We start from the raw sequence: 12,836 nt of genomic DNA, 5'->3' as shown, positions 1-12,836 counted from the left end.
CCTATGTTTCATTACTTTAGGGACTCCTGAGGAGCTTCCCTTTTAGCAGATGTCGATCTCACAAAGACAAGTGACTGCTGCTGGAAAGGGACTTTGCATGGTACCTCACATTACCTTTGATAACCAGTAGGCCCTATGCAGTGGGTATTCTCCCTTCCTCTCCTCCACTCCCATGAGGAATTAGTAGCTTGGCCTTAAATCTTGAAGAGACTGGAATGGTAAGTGTTCAGGTAGAGTGGTGAGCTTGCTTCAGGAAGGCCTGCACATCTCATTATCCATCCCCAAGGTTTCAATTCTGGTCATTTTACCAGTGCGCTGGTGGTCCTCGTGCAGAAAAGAAGGGTCGGTGGGCGCTTGCATTATCCCCAAAGCCCCTGCATTGTTAAGATGTCCAGGAGTAGGCTGGAGTGATGGCTTACTAATTACAAGTACTGGCTGTTCTTCAGAGGCCCCTTGTTTGATTCCTAGCATCCTCAACCACCTGCAACTCCAGTTCCAGAGGATCTCAAACCTTCCTCTGTAGTACCAGGAACACAAATGGTGCATGTATACTCACACACACACACACACAAGAGAGGAAAATACCCATACTCAAAATAAGCTGATCTTAATAGAGTACCTGGGTTCTATTCCCAACACCCATATGGCAACTCTAACTCCAGTTCCCAGGGATTCAATAACTTCTGATATTTGTGGGTATCAGACACACATGTACACATATATACAGACATGCAAAGAAGATACCCATACACAAAATTTCTTTAAAGAGGCAGGTGTGGTAGGCCACATCTTTGATCTCAGCACTATGAAGGCAGAGGCAGACACTGAGCCCATCACATCCAGAGTTAAGAGATCTTTCCTCCTCCCCCCACCCAATTGTCATGAGTCAGGGTTCATGCTTTATGTTGTGTCTGCCAACCAAAGGCTACAGCACCTCTAAACAGCCACAGTGCTTATGGCAGAGAACAGGCCTCTGGACAGTTGAAACCCCAGGTGACATGCTGCCCCACAGTGAGCTGGGACACAATCCCAAGCACACAGCAGTGTGCAGAGCCCACTGTCTTCATGAGCCAAAGTCCTGGGCTGTGTGACAAGGGTACAGGAGCACAGAACAATGACCACACCAGGCCAGCAGTACATGAACCAGTAACCTTTTATTGGGCACTAATTCTTAGGACATGAAGATCCAGCCAGTTGAGTTCTTCATGGATGGGCACAGGAGAGGCGCTTATGCTCGGGTGTGCGGTCCCCTCATAGTGACCTTCAGTGGTACTTGCGTCGCCGCTCATGTTCTACAGTTAGGAAAAACAGTCTGCTACCATGTGTTCCAGTGAAAGCACCGGAGAATGATGGCAACAGGCCACAGTCATGCCAACCCTTCCCGTACATTTCTTCCTGCCATTTGGCTAATTTCCCATGTATTAGATGGCTACGCTGGTATCTTTAATAGGCCCCCAACTAGAAGTATTGCCCAGGTCCAATAAGGAGCAGCCGGGAATCCCAGAGGCTGGTGTCCCCAGTCTGCCATCAGGCTTCACCCGCCTAAGACTAAGAGTAGCTGAGACTGAGGAGTAGCTGTGCTTTGCCAGAACACTGTACTACCCAACCTACTACCGTCTTCACATCAGCTGCTAGGAGGATAAGCTAGCTTTCAGCATTGTATAGTATGCTTCCCAAGCACTAAATTTAAGCTTCAGGCTAATTCCAACTTATTTTTCCTGTGTTCTTTTTCATAGGCTCCTCACTTAAAACCGTGTTATACATGCCACACTACTATAATTCCTGTAACCCTCCCAGGTGGACGGACAGGTAAGGAGCACCCAAAGCTCCACTGCTGATGAGGTGAACAAAGCCAGTCAACACCAGCCTCCCGGCTAACAGGAAGCTGGGTCATGCCAGAGCACTTACTGAGTTCCTTGTAAGAAATGCAGTAGCTGAAAACCACATAGGCTGCCAGCACCATGTTAATCCCCGAGATGCTGCCTTTCCGCACATTGATGTACTTGTTGTAATACCGGTCATAACCTGCAACAGAGGAAGTGCTTACTGCCAATAATGCTTCTGAGACAGTATACAGTAGCATCCCTGGGCTCTCTCAGCAACCCACCCTTCACTTACTAATGACAGTGGACTGTGGGATTATGTCTCCATGACCCAAGACTAGCCCCAGAGCACAGGCCCACTTAACAGGGCATCTATACTTCCTTTGGCTTTAACTTTGTAGGTTTGGCTCAGCTTGTTATTTTTTGCTCCTGCTTCACCCCCAAGTCCAGTCTGGGACTCTTATTCTAATTCTGCCCCAGATTCCAACCCCCAATAAGGACCACGTCACCAGAGCCGGTTAGGTTGACTAAGCAAACCATTCATGACAGCACTGAGTGCCTTAAATATAAGCAGCCAGGTGCATTCACCAGAGAGGGTATAAACATACTCAAGTTAGTAAAAAAGGATGAAATGAGTCAGGCAAGACAAGAAGGATCAAAGTTCAAGGGTATCCTCAGTTACAAACCAAATTTGAGGCCTGCTTACCTGAGACCTTGTCTTTCAATAAAAAAAGGCACCTCTGAGGTAAAGGCAAGAAGATCTCTTGAGTTTAAGGCAGCCTGGTCTACAAGTTTTATCCCAGTCATGGCTATATTATAGTGTGAGCCAAACAACAAAACAGAACATCAAAATGGAGGCCTTGGCTAGGTATCATTAAAAATTTAAAATAGCACTGGGCAGTAATGGTGCACGCCTTTAATCCCAGCACTCAGAAGGCAGAGATAGGCAGATCTCTGAGTTCAAGGCCAGCCTGGCCTACAGAGAGAGTTCCAGAACAGGCACCAAAGTTATACAGAGAAACACTGCCTCGAAAAACCAGAAGGAAAAAAAAAAATTAAAATAGCAAGGACTGGCCGGGAGGAGCTATGAGCATAGGCCACATTAGTTTCCTGGACAGGTGTAAACAGACATGGGGGCAAAAGGCAGAACTGGAGGGAAACCTCAAGCCAGACCAACTCACAGGAAAAATAGCATGGGGTGCCAGATTAGCAAAATGGGTATTTCTGAGGAGGCCGGAGGCCATGCATGACTCCATCAAAGATCTGACCAATCCTGAACTTAGTACATGCACAAGATGGACCCTTTAAAATGTTTTAGGAAGGCTTGAAGAAGAGTGAGCATGATACAGGCTGGTGATCACCAGGATTTAAACTCATTCTTTTCTCAAAGAAGTCTTTGTTTGTAACTCTTTTTTTTTTTTTTTTTTTTTTTTGAGACTAGAGTCTCATGTTTCACAGGCCAACAAATTTGGTAAAGGTGGACAGACACTAAACTCTAGATCCTCCTACCTCCAGCTTCCTACTGCTAGAAGTACAGGTGTGTGTAACCACACCTGGATTTTCAGTTTCCTCTAAGATAGAGGCATTGATCCAAAGCAATAAAATTATTTTTAGCTTGATATGGTGGCACCATTACCTGGGAGACTGAGGCAGGTTTAAGAAAAATTCGAGGCTAGCTTGAGCCTAATAGCCTCAAAAAATATAAAACATTTCCCAGGCTGAAACATCTCAAAGCTCACCTTGGTTGTTGCTTTGTGTATGTATGCAGATGGTGTGTGCACGGTCACGTTCACAGATGTGAGACTGTGGAGGCAGTGGTTGGCATCAGGCAGTATCTCTCCCCACTCTCTCTTGAGACAGGTGAACTTGGAGCTCACTCAACTTAGAGCTGACCAATTAGCTAGACTTAACTAGCAGTCAGTGTGCTCCGGGAAGGGATCCTCCCATCTCTGCCTCAGCACTGGAAGCACAGGCACACACTGTTTTTAACATGAGCACTGGGAACCCAACTCAGGACCTCATGCTTACACAGCAACTGCATCACTATTAAGCCTCTTTCCTGACCCACACAGTCAGCCTTTTTTTGTTTTGAGACAGAGTTTCTCTATATACAGTCCTGGTTGTCCTCAAACTCACAGAGATCCAGACATGCACCACCATACCCAGCTTCAGTCAGCCTTTGATAGGCTCATACAAATACAGAAATTCAGGAGTTAACCACCATCATCACCCCATCTACAAAAACAATATATTTCAAGACACCAAAGCTTTTATCGGAGCCGGGCGGTGGTGGCGCATGCCTTTAATCCCAGCACTCGGGAGGCAGAGGCAGGAGGATCTCTGTGAGTTCGAGAGGCCAGCCTAGTCTACAAGAGCTAGTTCCAGGACAGCCAGGGCTACACAGAGAAACCCTGTCTCAAAAAAAAAAAAAGAAAGAAAGAAAAAAGCCTTTATCGCCCAGATTAACTCATACAAAAACAAACCAGCACACAAGAGTATTGCTTTTGTCTTCACACCCATTAAGATACTGACCTCTCTGAAAGGCTCCCACAATGCCACTGGGGGTGAAATTCCGCATCAATATCCAGCTTGGCAGTTCTCCAAGTTTAACCTCCATAAGCTTCTTCTCCTTCAGTGGCACTGAAAGAAAAACAAAACAAAAACACTAATCCTTCAGCAACACAGACAGCACTCTTCCATGTACCATTTCAACTGTTCATGCAGGTATACAAAGTATACAGGTGCCGCACGAGTCATTTTCTGAATAAATGTATCACAACAAAAATACTACTGTAGGCCTAAGCCTATGTTATAGGGCTGTTTAGCAAAAGCTTTAAACACCAAGGCTGGAGAGATGGCTCAGCAGACAAGAACTCTGAGAACCTGGATTCAATTCCCAACATCCACATGACAGCCCATAACAGTCTAATCCAGTTGCCTTCTGGTCTCCTCTGACACCAAGCAAACATGTGGGGTACAAACATGCATACATACAAAAGCACCCCTACATACAAAAAGTAAAATTAAAAAAAAACTAGAATGACTGTAAGGAAGAGAGCTAAAGGCCACAAGAAAGAATAAAATGGAGAGCAGTTTAGAGCACTATAAGGCTAGCATGTAAGTCAAGCACAGTAGCACACACCTGTAATCCCAGGAGTTCCCACAGTTCTCAGGAAGTGTGGACAAGATGATCAAGATGTCAAAGCATGAACTACAAACAAAGCTATCTCAAAAAATAAAAATCTCGCTGGAGGGGCTGGAGAGATGACTCAGTGGTTAAGAGCATTGCCTGCTCTTCCAAAGGTCCTGAGTTCAATTCCCAGCAACCACATGGTGGCTCACAACCATCTGTAAAGAGGTCTGGTGCCCTCTTCTGGCCTTCAGGCATACAGACAGAATATTGTATACATAATAAATAAATAAATATTTTAAAAAAAATCCCGCTGGAGAGATGGCTCAGAGGTTAATAAGAACACTTTTCCAGAGGTCCTGAATTCCCAGCAACCACATAGTAACTCACAACCATCTATAATAAGATCTGGTGCCCTCTTCTGGTGGGTAGGCATACATGCAGGCAAAATACAGTATACATAATAAATAAATTTAAAAAAAAATCCTAACATTTGCTTTATTCATTTAAAGATTTATTTTTAATAATGTGTCCGTGTCTGTGAGTAAGCATGTACACATAAGTACAGGTGCCTCAAGAAATGTGTCAGATCCCATGGAGCTGGAGTCACAAGTGGTTTGTGAGCCACGTTATGTATCAAGTGTTCTTTACCACCAGCCTGCCAGTCCCGCTTTACCTTATTTAGTCATCACACAGAGTTAACGATTACCCCACTATGAGAGGAATCTATACACCGGTAGGAAACAAATCAAACCTAACAACTTGTCTCCATGCTCTGGAAGTCAATCTCAGGAGAGGTCTACCCAACCCCTTGGGATCTGTGCATGAGAAGAATTGTTCTCTGACTTCCACACGCATGCTCTAGCATACATAACGCTTGCACACACAAAATATTAACAAAAATAATTATTGGGGGGTTGAGATAGGGTTTGCCTGTAGTTTTGGAGTCTGTCCTGGAAAGTGCTCTATAGACCAGGCTGGCCTCGAACTCACAGAGATCCACCTGTCTCTGCCTCCCGAGTGCTGGGATAAAAGGCGTGCGCCACCACCGCCTGGCCAATAATAGTTTTTTGGGGTTGTTTTGGTTTTTTTTTTTTTTTTTTTAGTTTTGGGAGACAGAGCTTTGGAGCCTGTCCTGAACTCTCTCTGCCTTTCAAGTGCTGGGATTAAAGTTGTGTACCACCACCACCCATCAACAAAATTAATTTTAAAAAGCTGAGCATGGGCAGAGGCAGGCGGATCTCTGTGAGTTCGTGGTCAGCCTGGTCTACAAGAGCTAGTTCCAGGACAGGCTCCAAAGCTACACTCTGTCTCAAAAAAACAAAAGAAAAGAAAAAGCTGAGCATGATAGTGCATGCCTTTTATCATCCTAGCACTCTGGAGACACGCAGGCAGAGATCTTTATGAGTTCAAGGTCAGACTGGTCTACCTAGTGAGTTCCAGGACAGACAGGGCTATATACAAACACCCTGTCTCAAAAATAAATAAAAATAAGATTTATTTTTATGAAGTTGGAGAGATGGCTAAGTGGTTAAGGACGTTGGCTGCTCTTCCAGAGGATACAGGAGGTTCAATTCCCAGCACCCACAAGGCTCACAACCGTCTGTAACTCCATTTAAGGGGATTTTACAGAATACCTTTTTTGTTTGTTTTTGTTTTTTGTTTGTCAAGACAGGATTTCTCTGTGTAACTGCCTTGGCTGTCCCAGAACTCACTCTGTAGACCAGGTTAACCTCAAACTCACAGTGATCCACCTGCCTGCCTCCCAAGTGCTGAGATTAAAGGTGTGCACTACCACCCCGAGGCACCAAATACTTGTTTTTATTATATGTACATGAGTATTTTGCCTGCATGCATGAATGTACACCATGCTCATGCCTTCTATCCAAACAGGTAAGAAGGCATCAGATGCCCTGGAACTGGAGTTAGAGATGAACCACCATGTGGGAACTGGGAACCAAAATCTGGTCATCTTTAAGAGCAACAAGCACTCTTAACCATGGAGACATCCTTCCAGCCCAAACACCCCCACTCCCAAATCTTATGTGCTACTGATACACTTAAAAAAAAAATCAATACTTAGGAGTCACAAACTCTAATTCCTTCACCAGAGTATAGTGAATAGGTTAGGTTATGTGAACTGATCTTATTCAAATGCCCCAGAGGAAAACCAGATGTCCAGCACACACCAACATAGTCCCGGATTGTGGGCCAGTCATTCTGTTCCACTAATCTTTGTTTCTAGAGACGAGGCAGGGTCTCTCCACAGCCCAGGCAGTCCAGGAACTTGATGTGCAGATTAGACTGACCTTGAACTCAGAGGTCTGCCAGCCAGGCCTCCTGAGGGTGTGAGCAGCAGTGCAAAACCTGCAAAGTTGTTTTCTGACCCTTATAGTATCTTTATGGCTCTTCTGTGTGTGGGCTCATGTGCTTATGAGCCCACACACGTGTGCGCACACAAACACACACTCATGTGCCACAGGCCCTGATTTTAATTATTTTTCTTTCCTTCTGTTCTTTTTTTGAGGCGGTCTTATGTAGCCCAGGCTAGAACTAAACTAGTGAAAGACCCTCTGGACACCCCCCCCAGAACCCGCAGCTGGCCTGCTCCCATGAGAACATCCTGTTCGCTTGAGACCCTCAGGACCCTCTCAGGACCTGCAGCTAGCCGGCTCTCATGAGAACATCCCATTTGCTTAGGGAAACAGGATGCCTATAGTCAGCACATGTGCCAAACTTAGAATATCAGCAGTTCACAAAAGAGACAATTCCCCCTATGAAAGATCCCAGCTTAGCTGCTGTAACGTCATTTCACAAGGCTTTTGATGAACAAATGTAAGTGCAGAGTGAGGTCAGGGCCCCTGGCTGCAAAGCAGGATATCTATGAGATAGGACATCTATACAACAGGATGTCTGTTGCCATACATCTGTGCTGGGAAAGGAAAATCCAAAAATGGGAACAGGATATCTGTTGCCATACATCTGTGCTGGGAAAGGAAAAACCACTTATGCCCCTTGCCTCATTCCAACCGACCACTAACCACGCATCTGCTTCTGTAATCTGCTTTTGCCGCCCTCTTTCCTATAAAAACACCTCCTCCCAGTCTGCAGGTGCGCAAGTCCTTCGAAAGACTTTGCCGCCCGCAGGTACCTGTGTTTACTCAATAAACCTCTTGCTAATTGCATCCTGTGGTCTGGTCTCGGAGTGTCCTGGTACTGGGGTCTTCATCAGAGAGGAAAGGTCCTCTCTGAGGGTCTTTCACTAGCTGTAGTGTGCCACCTTCCAAGTGCTGGAACTACAGGTTTTATGTGGTGCTGGGGGTGGAACCCAGGACTCTGTGCACGATGAGCAGGCACTTTACCAACTAAGCTGTACTACCCACCCCAGATATCTTTCTTGAATTAATTTTTCGTGGGGGGAGGGGGGCATGTTGAAACAGGGTATTGCTATGTAGTACTGGCTGGCCTTGAACTCAGCAATTCCCCTGCTTCAGCTTCCAAAGAGCTAGCACAACAGTTGTGCATTACCCCTTCCAGCTAGCTAAGTGTACCCAACTGCTTAGGCCTTAGTCCAAAGGGCTCTTCACACTGTCTACTTAAATAAGACTGAAAACTTCGGGGCTGGAGAGATGGCTCGGCGGTTAAGAGCATTGCCTGCTCTTCCAAAGGTCCTGAGTTCAATTCCCAGCAACCACATGGTGGCTCACAACCATCTGTAATGAGGTCTGGTGCCCCCTTCTGGCCTGCAGGCATATATTGTATACATAATAAATAGATATTTAAAAAAAAAAAAAAGATTGAAAACTTCAAGACAGGCATAGTGGCACATGCCTTTTAACCCCAACACTCAGGAGGCAGCAAGCAGGGCAATTTCTGTGAGTTCAAGGCCAGCCTGGTCTATATAGTAAGTTTCAAGACAAACAGGGCTAAAGAGAACTTGTTTTTTCTTTTTTTAAAAAAAATAAAAGCCATTTTTTTCAACTTTTTTTTTTGGTGGGGGGGGTCTACTTATGTAGCCCAGGCTGGCCTTAACTTGGTGACTCATCCTTCTTCCAGCTCTTGAGCAGTGTTGTCGATGCTCTTCACACTGTCTCTTCTGAAAACAGTGTGCACTAATCGTCTCTCCTGGCATTTTACATATAAAATGCCCTCTAAAGCCTCAGGTGGTGGTGGCGCACACTGTTGATCCCAAGGCTTGGGAGACAGAGGTAGGCAGATCTCTGAGATAGAGGTCAGCCTGGTCTACATCTACATAGGGAGTTCCATGATAGCCAGGACTATACAAAGAAACCCTGTCTTGAAAAGCCCAAAAACAAAACAAAACAAATTTTTTAAAGCCCAGCTAGCCGGGCAGTGGTGGCGCACGCCTTTAATCCCAGCACTCGGGAAGCAGAGGCAGGCAGATCTCTGTGAGTTCGATGCCAGCCTGATCTACAAGAGCTAGTTCCAGGACAGCCAGGGCTACACAGAGAAACCCTGTCTCAAAAAAAAAAAAAAGAAAAGAAAAAAAAAGAAGAAAGCCCAGCTTCTTCACACTCCATTTCAGACACCCCACCACTTCATTTTCCCAGGCTGAGATAAAGAACACAGAAACAAGCCAAGTATGGTGGTAGAGGCCTGTAATGCTAGCACTCAGACACAGAGGCTGCAAGATCAGGGCCAACCTAGGCTACACGGAGAAACCCGGTCTCAAAAGGAGGTGGGTAGACAATCGTGAAATGGCTAGCTGACTACCTGGAGTTTCATCCCATGAGGGAGATGAGATGCCACTCCTCAAAGTTGTCCTCTGTCATGCCCGCAAGCTCCATCACTCCCTTGACCATACCTAGACAAACATCGTCTACGTGATACGTAATCCCATCAGTGCACAATGAATGAGTGTAAAGATTTACACGCACGCGTGTTAAGGGAACGACCGCTTGCCTGTCACAAGGACATCTTTGGGAATTAATCTCATTTACCAAGAGGCCCCGCCAACCTAGGTCTGAACCCCAACTGGGCTCTCAGGATTTATGACCTTGAACAGGTCACTTCGACTTCAGTACGCGTGTTCAATTCGTGTGTTACGAATCTCACAGCGGCGTCGGGAACCATCCCAGGCAAGTGCTGGGGCTGAACCTTAATTTGAACCTCAGCTCTGGGAAGGCCCGGCGCTGCGGTGCGTAAAAGTTCAAGTACCCCCCCGTCCGTCAGTGTCGTGGGAGAAAAAAGCAGCAGCTTAGTCCTCAGGGGAGGGGGGCCAAACAAACAGTTCCCGGCAGCGCCTGTGCAGGCCCGGAGAGGCTTCTCCGGGCTGCCTCGGTCTTCCACCGCCACGCCAGGCGGTGCACGGCGATAATCCGCCAGAGTGCACAGAGGAGGGCCGGCAACGCAGGACCTCAGAGCAAGTGTCCAACGCCCCAGGGGAGGCCTCGGAGAAGTCCCCGGGAGCAAGGCAAGTGGCCCCGTAGTTCCTTCTCACCCCACTGTGGCCCTGGATCCTGCGCCCAGCTCGGGCTTCTAACCCCGCGGCCTGGCAAGAGTCAGAGGACTCACCGAGCGACGCCATCTTGCAGTCCCGGTGTCCGCAAAGCCCAGCCTTGCGCGAGGGCTGCTGGGAGCACGGGCTCACCGGAAGTAGGTCACCCGTTGGGTAGAACGTGGAACGCGAGGGTGCATGGAAGGGGCCTGCAGCTCTTGGAGAATAAAGTCCCCGCGGACCCTGCACCTTGGGATCAAACGGAAGAAAAAAAGGACAAAAGGGAAAGAGGACATTCTGGCTTTTTGTCCTCTGCTTTTGGAGCTATTATGAGAAATGAGTGGTGTAAGGGTTAGGGCTGTGGCTCAATCCCGAGCGCAAGGCTCTGGTTTCATTCCACGCCAAAATGAAAAAAAAAAAAAAGCAGAGAAGTCTTGAAGGCCGGTACATTTCTTGCCCTCCCTAATTCCTTTTACCCGCTATTCACTGGTCTCGAACCCTAAACTGCTCTGCAGTTCTACTCAAGATGGTTAAAGGGTTTCCATGAAGATTGCAGACTGACCAGAAGTTCAGGTTCAAGTGTTGGAGCCGAGGTGAAGGCTACCATATAGCCACAGGCAATTACCTTACCGATAATTCCCAACTTTTAACAGCCTTGGATACAGCAAAACTGTATGAAATAACAGTCAGGTCTACAGAGCTAGTTCCAGGACAGGCTCCAAAGCCACAGAGAAACCCTGTCTCGAAAAAACCAAAAAAAAAAAAAAAAAAAAGAAATAACAGTCAGTCTGGCCTTGAAATCAGTTATGTGTTCTAGGCTGGCCTCAAACTTTCTTCCATACAGTTCCTCAGCATCTCAAGCGTCAGGATTACAGGTGTGCACTGCCTGTATAAACAGACACGACTGCTCCATGGTATGATTAAAGTGGAGATGTTTTTTGTTTTTTATGTGTATGGGTATTGCTTGCATGTATGTCTGTATACCACATGCATGCAGAGCTACTGAGGTTGAAAGCAGGCACTGGAGCCCGTGGAACTGGAATTGTGAGCTATTATGTAGGTGGTGGGAATAATACCTGGGTCTTCTGGAAGAGCAGCAAGTGCTCTTAACCACTGAGCCATCTTCCCAGCCCCATAGGGGGAAGGCTTTTATTGTAGATTTGAGAAAGAGGGAACAGCCAGAGGCATTTAAAGAGTCTAGAGTGGAGAGAGAAATAGACTGAACATGGCCAGGGTTCTTTGTGAGACAGAGGAACGGTGGGGGATAGAAACTAGAGAAAACAGTGACGCCGGGCTCTGGTTGAGCACTCTTTTAATTCCTCGGGAGGCAGAGGCGGATCTCTGAATCCGAGGCCAGCCTGATCTACAGAGTGGGGACAGCCAGGGCTTACATAGAGAAACCCAGTTTCAAAAAGAGAAACAGGAACAGAGGCTAGAGAGAAAACATGGAGAAGAGTGGGGTTATAAACAATGAATAAATAGCTGGGGGAAGGGAAGCCAGGGAACTGAAGGGAGTTTAGTAGAGAGAAGGTGAAGAGTCAGGATGCTATAGCACGGACTTGGAAATGTGTAACAAGTGCTTGTGATACTGAGGGAGCCTGGAGGCCAGAATGCACTTTGGCATGTTGATAGACATCATAGGTGACCAGACTTCTCTTTTGCCAGAGATAAGGGAAGTGACTTCTTTTAGCAGAGGGATACGGGCTTCACAGGTTCCTTAGGAATGCTGCTTTATCTAACTGCCAGAAATTCTATTGTCCAGGTTGAGTTCATTTCTGGATATTTGGACTGCCTTTTGGAGTTTGGTGGGGAAACCATTAGGGAAAAAAGAACTGTTCCAGGCAAAATGTACTGCACTAAGCAAGACTTACTGGGTGGTTGTTAGGATAGCACGAGGCTGTTTCTACTGAGACAAGGAGTCAGCAGACTTCTGAAAACTATAGACTGTTCAGTTACCGAAGAGGCTGAATCCCACAACAGTCATCCATCTTGGTGTCTTAAGTGACTCCATCTTGGGCCAAAGATCGGCACCAACCTAACACCTCTTGTGTCAACTTTCCCAAGTGCTGGCATTATAGGTGTGTACCACCAGACTTTTGAGTCTGCCTGTATTTAGAGTAGGGTAGCAGGTTCTCTTTTTTTGTAAACCAGGCTGGCCTCAAACTCAGATATCCACCTGCCTCTGCCTCCTGAGTGCTGGGATTAAAAGCTTATGCCACCACCGCCCAGTTTATGATGTTTCTCTGCTTATTTTTTGTCTGTAAAAGCATGTAGTAAGGGGGACTGGAGCGTTGTCTCAGTGGTTAAGAGCACTGCCTGCTCTTCCAAAGGTCCTGAGTTCAATTCCCAGCAACCACATGGTGGCTCACAACCATCTGTAATGAGGTCTGGCGCCCTCTTCTGGCCTGCAGGCATACACACAGAC

At 46.6% G+C, this 12,836-nt stretch overlaps 1 protein-coding gene across 1 annotated transcript; it reads right to left on the bottom strand.

Moving 5' to 3' along the window:
• Nucleotides 1-1,135: 1,135 nt before the first annotated feature.
• Nucleotides 1,136-10,542, bottom strand: Atp5mf (ATP synthase membrane subunit f). Its single transcript, XM_041678021.1, has 4 exons — nucleotides 10,489-10,542; nucleotides 4,356-4,463; nucleotides 1,909-2,025; nucleotides 1,136-1,292 (listed from the first exon to the last, which is right to left on the bottom strand). The coding sequence occupies exons 1-4, from the start codon at nucleotides 10,499-10,501 to the stop codon at nucleotides 1,264-1,266; spliced, it is 267 nt and encodes an 88-aa protein (XP_041533955.1). The 5' UTR covers nucleotides 10,502-10,542; the 3' UTR covers nucleotides 1,136-1,263.
• Between the last annotated feature and the right edge of the window lie 2,294 nt (nucleotides 10,543-12,836).

The sequence above is a fragment of the Microtus oregoni genome, unplaced genomic scaffold (genome assembly GCF_018167655.1).
Source record: "Microtus oregoni isolate MIOR12 unplaced genomic scaffold, Mior012 000029F_ref0000214, whole genome shotgun sequence".
NCBI lineage: Eukaryota > Metazoa > Chordata > Mammalia > Rodentia > Cricetidae > Microtus > Microtus oregoni.
Note: the sequence above shows the minus strand (reverse complement) of the source record. Positions and strands in the feature narration are given on the sequence as shown.

Bases quoted from the DNA above. Each gene is read 5' to 3' on its own strand.
- Atp5mf (XM_041678021.1), bottom strand. The intron at 2,026-4,355 runs GTCAGTATCTTA...CCTCTGTTGCAG, and splicing joins TGTGGGAGCCTTTCAGAGAG to GTTATGACCGGTATTACAAC. The intron at 1,293-1,908 runs GTAAGTGCTCTG...TCCTAACTGTAG, and splicing joins CATTTCTTACAAGGAACTCA to AACATGAGCGGCGACGCAAG.